This window comes from Monodon monoceros, unplaced genomic scaffold (assembly GCF_005190385.1).
Source record: "Monodon monoceros isolate NGI ecotype Baffin Bay Population unplaced genomic scaffold, NGI_Narwhal_1 Super_Scaffold_1, whole genome shotgun sequence".
Classification (NCBI taxonomy): Eukaryota; Metazoa; Chordata; class Mammalia; order Artiodactyla; family Monodontidae; genus Monodon; species Monodon monoceros.
In genome coordinates this window covers 10,514,469-10,526,777 of record NW_021703765.1, presented here as the reverse complement: position 1 = coordinate 10,526,777, position 12,309 = coordinate 10,514,469, and the positions used below count along the sequence as shown (strand labels likewise).

General features: G+C 35.0%; 1 protein-coding gene across 2 annotated transcripts in view; it reads left to right on the top strand.

Annotated features, from left to right (window-relative positions):
* Nucleotides 1-12,309, top strand: part of CDH7 (cadherin 7) — a 122,697-nt gene that overhangs the window by 55,381 nt on the left and 55,007 nt on the right. The window contains exons 3-5 of one of the 2 annotated variants that reach the window (XM_029225686.1): nucleotides 444-738; nucleotides 4,402-4,521; nucleotides 11,301-11,468. In XM_029225686.1, the coding sequence (XP_029081519.1) occupies nucleotides 444-738; nucleotides 4,402-4,521; nucleotides 11,301-11,468 (583 nt within the window). The remainder of the gene's footprint in view (nucleotides 1-443; nucleotides 739-4,401; nucleotides 4,522-11,300; nucleotides 11,469-12,309) is intronic. The other variant, XM_029225693.1, reaches the window with a different exon arrangement.

The window sequence follows — 12,309 nt, the reverse complement described above, 5'->3', positions numbered from 1 at the left end:
TGTGGCGATTTCTAAGCAGATTAAAGAATATATTAGATCTAAAGTTACAAATGTTCTATAGCAAGTCCCTTTGCTTGGAATACGATCAAATGAACCAATTATGCATGGTTACTGAATGTCTGCTCTGGTCAAAGAAGATGGCTAAAACTGGCAAGGACAGACCAAATCAAAAATAACACTACAACGAGTTCCTAACTTTGGGAATGGTATAAAATTCCTTTGGAAATGAGACTGTTTACAGGAAGAAATGAAATTTCTTGCTCACAAGTGCAAGCTAACACATTCTAATAGCCGTTTCCGTTGTGCACAAAATGCGTCAGCTTGTCTTTCCAAGAACAGTAAAATTTCATATGCTCCTGCCTGACATAAGAATTATTTTGACATATCTCCATATCGCTGACTCGCTTGTAAGTTAATCTCATCTCACATGAATTTTTCACCAGCTTCACTCTGATGTTGATAAAGGAGATGGTTCCATCAAATACATCTTGTCAGGCGAAGGGGCAAGTTCCATTTTCATTATTGATGAGAACACGGGGGATATTCATGCCACCAAGAGGCTTGACCGCGAGGAGCAGGCCTACTACACCCTCCGCGCCCAGGCGCTGGACCGGCTAACCAACAAGCCCGTGGAGCCCGAGTCGGAGTTCGTCATCAAGATTCAGGACATCAATGACAACGAACCTAAATTCCTGGACGGCCCGTACACTGCCGGAGTTCCCGAAATGTCTCCTGTGGGTAAGTAAAGAGCAAGTTGGTCTTGTACCATCTGATTTTAGGAGGTTTGTATTTAAAATTAAATCACCGTAAATACTGGGGAAGAAATCACATTAGCATTTGTGTAGACATTGCCATTTAGTGTGAGGGGAATGTTTGAGATGTGTTAGTAGCCGGTATCCAAATTCTATTTTTTGACACATTATTTTATTTATACGGAAAATTAGGAAATTCTTCCTTTTACACACCTGTCTCAGTGTCTTCAAGAAATTACATAGGTCTTACAATCCCTTTTCAATTTAATATTTAAAATTAAAAAATGATTCAAATTATGCCTAAGAAGTTTTAAAAAAAACACAATAAAATTATCAAACCAAAAAAAAAAAATCATTCTAGGCACAGCCCTGTGATGATCTATTACTTTTCTTTTCCTTTCTCCCCATGTTAAAATAAGAATTCACTATTCTAAGCATCTCTCTGGGGGCCAGGGTATCAGGCAAGGCCGGCAGTGTAGCTAGGCTAATATTAGAATCAGCTGGTCTATTTCCTTATAGAGTATGCTTGAACCTGTAAATGTCCATCCACCTGCCACCACTAATCTTTTTGTGATTTCTCCAGAAATTTAAATGCATGAAAATTTATACTGAATTTATAATAATGGTAAAGTGATACTCAGTGTGAGATATATAAAAGAATAATGAAGGCTGTTTTACTCAAAGGCCTTTTGACGTTGCTCCATTACTGGAAAAATGGAAAGTAAATTACCTTTAGCATATACTGTATTTCAAATACTATTAAACTGTCTTTTAAATTCCACTGATTTAGGTACCTTTGGAATAGTTTTCAGCCAGTATGTAATTTAGGTATGGATGATCTTACAAAAAAAAAAAAAATGATGGGGCTGGAATAGAGACCAGTTGATTTATATCTTTTATTTCCTGTTGTTTATAGTATTGAAGGGGGAAGTTTATTTAAAATAATAATCGAACTTGTATTTTAACACGTATTTCAACTCAAGTCTTTGATTTGTTTTACTTGATAGATTGATTGATCGTTTTACATTAAATAAAAGTCATTGTGTTCATTCCAGCTTTCGATCCACACATCTGCTATGCAGGGGAGTGGAATTGCAAAGATGTGTATTACATGTGCCCAATTTAGTGACCCTAAATTTTTGTTCCAGTCAGATTGGAGAGGGAACATTATTTTGGGACCATGGCTCAAGCTGCTAAAGAAATATGAACTGAAAATAAGCCAGAGGAATCGATGCTTGTGGACAGGAAAAGTTCTGAACTGCAGCGGCGGCATCTCACTATAATTTTCTTCCGTGTAAATATTTCTTTGACCAAACAGGCTTATTCACACTTTCTCAATACTGTCCACTCCTTCAGAGTGCTTCCTGCTGCTCTTGTTTAATGACAAAAACAACAACGATGATGACACCAGCAGCAACAAGATTTGGGAGGTTTTAGAGAAAAGAGAAGGCACGTTGTCCTCTCCAAAGTAGTAATGTTTAGAAAAACAGGAGGTTTTGAGGTGTGTTGAAGCAATTCAGTTCAATGCCGTAATTCTCCTGGGCATTTTGGGCATTCTTCATGGGCTTGCTAAGGTTTTCCTTTCCTGTGTAGAACCCAGCAGTGCAAATTGGATTACTGTGAGCTTTTTGTTCTAGAGGCTGAATAATGCACTGTAGTTTTGGTTCCAGTGGTACCACTCTGATATCAAACAGCATGATTATTATGTGCATGTGTAAGTTATTTTAGTTATTTGATTCCAACAGGTTCAGAACTTTTTAGAAAATGATTTCTCAGCGTCTTCAGGATTTACTTGACACTAATTGAGGTCACTTGGTTAATATCAAAATTTGAGCTAAGAACAATAATTGTCTACATAAAATGTATCCTATGGACTTATAGTGACAGCTCATCAAAGTGTTTAATTCTAACCAAATAGTTATAATAGCCACTGAATAGTATGGTATATACAGCACAAGTTTTCAGTATTTATTATTCAGGCCTACTTTTTTTTCATTGAGAACTAACTAAGATTTGAAACACACTCATAAGTCCCTGGGATCTCTTATTTGTTGCCAGAAGAGCATAGATAAGCGTGACAATACAAGTGTGTGTGTGTGCGCATGTGTGTTTGTATATGTCTGTGTGCCTGTGCGTGTGTATAAATTATTTAACGAACACTTCAGAAAAAATTATACACAACAAAATTTACTGAAGTATAGTTTTCATTATTTTGTTTGTTTCAAGGTGTTTTCTTTTCCAGTGAAGTAGGAAATCGGTACTTAACCATATCACGAGAATAAATATTGCTGTAACGATGGTGCTGTAAAGATGCTCTCTATTTCCTTATAGAGGAAATAGAGAACATCAAAGTCATTGATTCTAACATTTTAAAATAGTCAAAATCTAATTGTTAAAAAGATTTTTAAATATACATCATTCACTGTTTGGTCCTACCAAACATCCATAGAGCGCAGTCTCCTAAGTCTATCAAATAAAAAAAATAAAACTTCCGAATTTACAAAATGTGTGTGTGTGTGTATACACACACACACACACATACATATTCAAATTTTCCACCCAATCTGAAAGAAAATAGAATTGGTAAGGGAAATCATAATCTGGAAAAGAGAATAGACTTATAATAAGATGGGTATTGGTGACTTATTTAAGGCATTTAGAGAGGGAGATCTACATAGGAATATATCTAAAAGAGATGTTAGACTAAAAATGCCATATTTTCAAGAATTTATTAGAAACCAACTTGAACCTTAAAAGAATACAGAAAGGGATTTGTCCCATCCCCGTCAGCTGTGTCATAAATGATAAAATAGCATGTGCTTAAATATTTAAACTAAGCAAATGTGAGTAGCTAATATTTTTAAGATGATATTCCAAATGGAAATAAAAAGAACAGATCACACTAAATGCCTTCCATATGGAATAAGTGAATGCATAGTAAAAGGAAGAAGCAATATGACATTCTATCATATGAAATGTAGAAAAACAACCAATGTTGTGATTTTTCAAGTTGCCATGCTTTTTCTCCTTTGGGAGGGTTTGGTTTAAACTTTCATTTCATGCTTTTGTTTTTAAATCAATTAGGGAAAACAAATGAAAAATAAAACTACTACAGGAAGAGACACAGTAGCCACTTAATATCCAGTTAAATGTATCAACTGAATATGCTTTATTCAGTTAATGAAGTTTCAGTTTCTGTCTGGCTTTACTTTGCTACAGCAGTGAGGTTGCCTCAGTGATTTGAGTGTCACGATGTTAGTATTTGTCATGCTGCCTTCTAGACAGTGATTGAGACTTATAGAGATTGCTCTTGATAAAAATTTATTACCCAACCCTGATGGATGAGATGCCTAAAATTTGAGTCCCATCCACTTCTGAATATATATCCCTGCCTAACTTGCACCATCAGTCTTATTTTTTTGCCAACATATTTTCATGTCCCTTAAATATTTCTGAAGGATGAATTATCATTTATCATCTTTTGGGGTTTGCCTTAGGCAAAAAATAAATCAATTTTTCATGTACCTTAGAATAAGAAAAATTAAAAATGAAAAACAAATCTAGTATAGAATCTTTAGCGTTTTGTGAGTTCTTATGTTTTGTGGCATTTGGGAGTTTTTAACTCATTGGTTTTGGGATTGGCACGTAGGGACCTCAGTGGTACAAGTGACAGCAACGGATGCCGATGATCCTACATACGGCAACAGCGCCCGAGTGGTCTACAGTATCCTGCAAGGACAGCCATACTTCTCAGTGGAGCCAAAGACAGGTAAAAATTGACATGCAACTCTCTTTGTAAAGTCATCATTTATATCTTGGCATAGAATTAATAATAGTTATTTTTATTCAGTATAGTTGGAATTGATAACAGACACTATTTTTACTGTGGTTCTCTCAATATGTGTACCATGGTAATAAACAGCATATTATTTATAGAGACATTAGCACATTTTAAGAATATTTTATTACATTTATCCGTATTCCTACCAAAATTAAACAAAATATTAGATATTGAAAAGTATTTCAGCTGTTACCTCTTGACTATATAAGAAAATGTTCATCATCTCTAATTTTTTTTTGCTTTGTTTTCTTTAATTAATTCACATAGGAATTACACACAGTAAAATTTAAATCTTAAGCGAAATCTCCTTGCCATGCAGTAGAATATGTGCTAGGTTCAGCTTGTCCTTCCAGGGGCTGGTTTTTCTCAGGGAAATTAGTTGAAACATAACACTTAGGATGATGATCTGCTAAATCAAAAACTAAATTAAATGACTTTTAATTTCAGAAAAAAAAATTATGAATTGCAAAGCTGCCTGGATACAATATGTGGTTGTTTGGCTAGATATTCTGTTTTGTTCTGAAGATGAAATAGTTTATATACCGTAAGATTATAATTTGGAGCACTATTTTCTTGGTTATAAAATAATATTTTATCTATTCTGCTCCTCTGGCTCTGGGTATAGGGAAGTGTGGGCAGGTGCGAAGATGGGTGGGTGTGAGCCATTGGTTTTCTTCATCACTGTGAAAATCCAAAATTTCTCTATATTTTAATAATTTTGCCTTTATCATGGAGAATAATTCTTCCTCAAATAGCAAGTTTGTGATTTTGAAAATTTGATAGTACTTATGATCCTAAATGAATATTTTAATGCCACTTACCCTGTTTTTCATATTATAAAAAATGGCAATATCAAATCATTCTCAAATCACTGTGGGGGGGGGATAAACATTTTAAGTGTCTTTTGAGAATGACAGTTGTGCAAAAACAGACCAGTAAATTCGCTGCGAGCTCATCATTCATTAGAATTTTCATAGAGGTCGTGGCATATTTTTTTTTACCAATGTTGTGATAAAGTCTGGAAGCTGCCTAGAAAGTCTGATAGAGGAGAAATAGTTCTGATTCAGCGAGTATTGAAGGAGAAGTAAATGAAAGTATCTGGTTTATGATCTGAATCCTGGGAATGTAGAAGTTGTGCTCGTGGTTGATTTAATGATAGATCTGAGAACCTAAATTCAGACACCCACCCATTCCCTTCTATATCTACTCTTTGCAGCCTAGAAAGACATTGACAAGTTTCTGACAATTTGCCCACAAATTGTATACCTCCTGCATTATATAACCTGTTCAAAAATAGCATGTACTAATCCCAAGGGTTAAATATTTTGCTGCTACTAATGATTGGCTTGTGATTTTAGCTTTGCTGTAAGATAATAGGTGTTTCATAGGCCCTGTGTAGGTAAGACCTCACCTGTTGAGCAACTGGACAATAGTCTGTGTCATGGCATCACGTGATTAGTACTTCAAACAATTTTAATTTTCAATCTCAAGGACCGTGTATTACAGGAGGTAAAGTTTCATTTAATTTTGTTTTGGTTAAGAGTTTTTAATGCTGTAATCATGGTAATCATTGGGACTTCTCTTTCTTATAGTCATTTGTGCAGAGGTATTCTAGGAATTGTTGTGTCCTCTCTGCTATCATAATATAGAGAGTGCATCCCCCCCCGCAAAAAAAAATGGAATTCCATTTTTCTAACAGAAATGGATGGAGAATTTTCAGGTCTTACAAGCATGAAAAGCTGTGTAGACAGTTTGAGGTAGTCTTCCTTAGTTGGTGTATGATTCTTACCTATGTAAGAAATAACATTATTTCCCACATCTCCAAATCTAAGGCCTTTTGAGAAGAATGTAAAACTTTTGACAGGAAAAATGCTGAAAATATGTTAAATCAAGATTATATAAAATAGGCCTAGGAAATCACTGTTAAATACATCTCTGAAAGTTTAACTTCTAATTTCTTTTTTAAAAAGGAGTAATATTAGTAATATTAATAATAACCATTACTATTTGTTAATCACATATCATTAACTTAGCCTGGCTAAAACCTCTGAGCATGTATTCCATCTGTAGCACACTTACAGGCCACATGACCAGAGGGTAAGTGTATTTTCTACGTTAATTTCTCAGTCCACAAAGCCAGGATGTGAGTAGCTGCAAAAAACAATGTTGACAATTCAGCAAGCAAAGAGAATGGCACTAGAAACAAGATAATGTAGCATTAAAAGGACTGCAAAGATATATACACTACCAAACGTAAGGTAGATAGCTAGTGGGAAGCAGCCGCGTAGCACAGGGAGATCAGCTCGGTGCTTTGTGACCACCTAGAGGGGTGGGATAGGGAGGGTGGGAGGGAGGGAGACACAAGAGGGAAGAGATATGGGGACATATGTATATGTATAACTGATTCACTTTGTTATAAAGCAGAAACTAACACACCATTGTAAAGCAATTATACTCCAATAAAGATGTAAAAAAAAAAAAAAAAGATTCTCATCACCTATCTTCATAATGTCCCCAAATTCACAGGGAGATCGAGAATTATTCTAATGTGTTTATCTAGTCTGTAACCTACAAGCAAATAGATCCAGTTTGTCAATCTATTTCATATATGGCAGGACTGGCCACATAATTTGCTATTTGAAATGAAAGTGCAGGCTTCTTGTTCTAAAATTAGTAGGATTTCAGACGCCATCAGCAGAGCAGAAACCAGACATGGGGACAGTGTGTGACTGCACAGGCCACAGGGCCATGAAGTTGGCCTTGAAAAGTGGTTGGAGTGTCAAATATCACTTGTCATTTAGGAGTTCTTTCTTAAACATAGAGGTGTGACTCTGTGGTGCCTGCGTTAGAGATTACATGCATACTTGTTACATCCTAGCTTTAGGTAAGTAATACAGTTGTAACAAAGCCCTCGTCCCTAATACACCCTTCATGCATGTTCCATCCTGTGGCATGGCTCATGGTGTAGAGGACCCTCACTCCTGTCAGGGCTTCCTCAGGGCATCCTCTCACAAGAGTGAGGAGATGTAATGACATTCCCTTATTCAGCGACTCTTTATTTGATGCCAGCTCTGTAATCCTTTGATGATCCAGAAGCTTCCATCTCTACTATTGTTGGCTCTTCTCCATGTTTTTATGGTTCTGTTATATGCTTCACTTAGAGGTAGAGAAACCAAATAATACAAGTCTTAGACAGAAAATTTAGAAAAGAATACAAACTTATTGGAAGAGATTCACCTGTACATCTAATGTATCTTGAAACCGACAGCATGAATAGCCCAGTCCTGTGTTACCTGACTGATGTGGTTGCCTAGACTCCTGGGACTAATCCGGAGCTTCAGAATGGACTTCAGAAATGTACACATCTGAATTCTTAAGGAGATTCCATGATAACAGAATATGCTTTAAAAAGCAAAACAAAACATTGATGGCGGGTAGGAGATAAGAAAATCATCTGAAAATTTATTCCCATACCAAAAACTAGACAGTTTTTGCATAATACTAGTGATAAATGGATGGTTCATACACAATACTTTTTTGTGGACATGGATTATAAATAAATAAAAAGTTCTGGGTTACTGGTCAGATGTACATCTATAGAAAAATGATTATTCAGAAAGCCAAAAATCTGAGCCAGTCTCTTTTCTAAAGAGTTACAGGATATATTCTTCTCATCATAAGTGGCTTAAAATTATTGACTATTAAAATTAAATATTATCCTCTCCCATGAAAACCTCACAGAGCTGTAAGGTTGTGATTAGGCAAGACTGGCCTTTACCACTTCAGAGACATAGTAAAAACAGTTTGCTGTGTGTGTGTGTGTGTGTGTGTGTGTGTGTGTGTGTGTGTGTGTCTATATAATATACAGCAAAATGCAGATCAAATCCAACATATGAGAATTCTTTTCCAAATGTAGACAGTTGATACTCAAAAGTAAAAAGCTAGCAAAAGCCATAGAACTAGAAATCTATTATGTTTGAATGTTCTTATTTAAATTCACTTCTCTCCCAGTTACTTCATTCTGGTAAAAAATATGTTTAATAATTGAGGTATTTGGAAATTACCTTTGCCACCTGCATTTCTTTGCAAACTTTGTGATGATTTTTGCTTTGGAGGAGTGTTATATATAGGATAATTTGTAAAGAGACAATTAGACGTGTGAAAAATAAGTGAGTAACTTTGACTACCACACTTCTCCCCTGATAATTGTGTTTTCTTTCAAATAACGCTGCTGAGCAAAACCATGAGAAGATGAGGCGGCTGTGTTTTCTTTGCTGATTAGCTGAGATGTTATGGACCTCTCTCCATCATAATACATGTGCAAGGGTACAAACTCACTTACACATGTTGATTTTGGAAGGAAAATGAGAGATGAATAGAAATTAAAAATTAAAACTGAATGAGTAAGAAATTTTGCTAGAACTTCACTAATATTTGATCTATATGAAATGCACCATTAGTTAAATATTCAAGATTGTCAATGCTCAATGTATAAAAAATTATTACAAATAAAGATGATTAACATCAAAGAGAAAAGGGAAGGTGGGGGGGGTGGAGGGGGAGGGAGAGAGAGAGAGAGAGAGAGAAAGAGAGAGAGAGAGATGTAAGTCCCAGAACTCTTAGACAAAGATTGTTATGCTTGGTAACAGAGTGTCCTTACTGAGGTGTCAGTACTCAATGCCTTATAAGAGTTAAGGGAAATATTGAAGAACAGACATGAAATGTTCATAGAATCGTTATGGCTCTAAGAAGAATATTTATGTCTCAGACAATTATCAATGAACCAAATGGGTATATGACTATGTTTCTTTTGATTGTCATTTTGACGTTTCAGAGATTAAGCAGTGTGTAGATAACCGAAAGAGTTCAGTGAAAGGGTTACTTAGACCTTGTATTGCTGTGCTTGTAGCAACAGCGTCCAGTATAGTGTATTAGAATAAGTGATTGTTAAAACAACAGCAATAACAACAAATGGCCTACTCAAAGAAGTATAATTTAAATGCTTAAAATACTGATATATTGTTGGGGTGTGTATGTGTGTGTATATATGTGTATGCATTTGATAGCTACTGCTTAGAACTAAGTAACAATAAGGTTTCTTAAGATGGTGTGAGTGTTACTCAGCTTGGAATCTTGAGAACCAGTAACATATTGTTTAAGTTATTCTTAAACTATTGAAAGATCTTCTCATCTCTTCCCCACTCCTAGAATATTTACGGAACTGTAGAATATTGTGAAGAATAGGGAAGGCCTGATATAGTATAATGTAGGCTTGTAACTTATACTTAGGGCTGAAATATAACACACACAGACCATTTTTACATGTGTCCATGGAAGAATCAGCATTTAAACAATTTAAATTGGCAGCTTTTAAAAAACATTTTATAAATTTGGAGGATATAAAAACATTTTTATGCTGAACATGAGGGAAAAAAAACATTTATCCCAACTTGTTTACAATTATGTTCTCCCAAAGAATCATCCTTTATCAAACAGCCCAGTTGTGCCCCTGAGAAGTCCATGATTCCAGAGTTCCTGCTCCTCACATCTGAGTCATTGGGGATTTAAATTCTGACTTAAACTATAAAAGTTAGAATCTGTTTAATAAAATGATTAGACATTTTTCAAACAAAGTCGATAAAAGGGTTCTAGGTAGGTAGGTAAGATGTCTTCATTGGAAATGATGGAAGTACAGGAAATGATTAAGTAGGATTCTAGACTCCTTCTGGTATCTAATTAGCAAAGATGGTCTCATATTGCTAGTTTCGAGATCTGTACAGGGCAATATTGAATACATAGGTTTTCATCTGACATAATCTCTATGTGCATATACTAAGTATATTAAGTATATAATGTCATTTTATATATTTACATATAGCGTAAATGAAATTCTATCCCATAAACATACTATTACCTAACCTATTTATGTAATAATTAAATAGTTATTAATATAAAACCACTAATTTAGTGCAGCAATGATTATTGAGTCAAGCTTTCCTACCAAGCAACATGAAGTTCTGAAATCAATTTTTCATACCTCTGAAGTCTAAAGGCTATCCGTATTAAATGCAATTGGTTCGAAAGAAACAATACAACACATCAATATTTTTAGTGTCTTGATTTCCATTAACACAGTCATTCTCATCTGTAGTACTTTTTCTCAGACCTTTAGATACAGCATAAAGTCATCCAGCAGCATAGTTTGGAATGGTGTTTTGTTTATTAAACATAAATAACTCATTCCTTTTATTTATGGAATAGTTATTTTACTGGAAAAGTGGTAGTAGCTGGAAGAGAGTTAGGGACCATAGCTGAAAGGTTTGTGGTGATTTCACATCACTGGGAATTAAGTTGTTGGAGAGGATGAAAGAGAAAGAGAGGTTCATTGTCATATACTTGTACAGGCCACTGCCCATTCTTCTAGAGGAGTATATTTTATTTATTATAAGTTGGTATTTCCTGAACCATACATTTCCGTAAAATCTAAAGATAATCCTCTCTCTCCACTTTTCCGCATTACAGTGTTTTCTGTGTTTGTGTATAATTATTATATCCCTTTGGCCTTTAATATGCATTGCAATTATTAAAAGGAAAAAACAAAACAAAAGGCAACAACTCAAGAGCTATTTTCTACCTATATCAGTGTTCTTCGCTAGTATAAATGCAGTGATTCATGATGCATTTTACTGGGATTTGAAATTTTACAGGAGTCATCAAGACCGCCCTTCCAAACATGGATAGAGAGGCTAAAGACCAGTATTTGCTTGTTATTCAGGCAAAGGATATGGTTGGTCAAAACGGAGGACTCTCTGGAACCACGTCGGTCACCGTGACCCTAACTGATGTCAACGACAACCCGCCTCGCTTTCCTCGAAGTAAGCTGTTCTGTTGCACGTTGCAAGCACATTCGTTTTCCTTGCCAGATTATAAAAATGTCTTTAAAAAGGAGTTTTTCCAAATACTTCTCAAACAAATAATTATCTTAACTACGTTCTCCCCCAGTTTCAGCAGAGGCATGACTTTTAATTCAGTAATATGGAATAATAAGGGTATTGAAAATAATTAGAAGTAATTATATCTTTGTATTACTTCTATCTTAAATATAATATGCTTTTTCTTTTGTTCACACTTTGAATACTAGACAGTTATGAAGTTTGTTTATGCGTTAATCTTTTTATTCAAAGACATGCTACTCTTTACATTCTGTAAGTTATGAGGTTGTTGCCAATTAGTAACATTCAAATACGCTTCGTGAATTCTCTACGCTAAAAATATTGCTTTATTTTTAAAGATAAAAATAAGAGTCCTGAACTTCACTTTTCATTCCACACTTTTTTTTAACCAGTTCATGTACCTTGAACATTCCTTCTGGTACCTACCACATCTATTTTATGCAAACGCTCAGCATTTCAAAAGAAATCAGTCCAAAGAACCAGAAAACTGCATTCCCTCAATTTAGTTTCTTTGACCAAAGTGGCTTTTGTTTTAAACAAGTAAGAGGAAAAAAATAATTTCTTTAGGTAGGGCTGTCCTGATTGTAAAAAAGCATTTCATCTCACTCTCTTTTAGTTGCCTTTTTTCTGCTTTTTTGTAAATGTATGTGGTATTTCTTTAGAATACTCAAGAAAATAAGGAAATCATACAAAGTACAATGTTTTTAAATGCTTGTCTGATAGAAATAGGGAACTGAGCTCCCTTATGAACAGATCTTAAAGC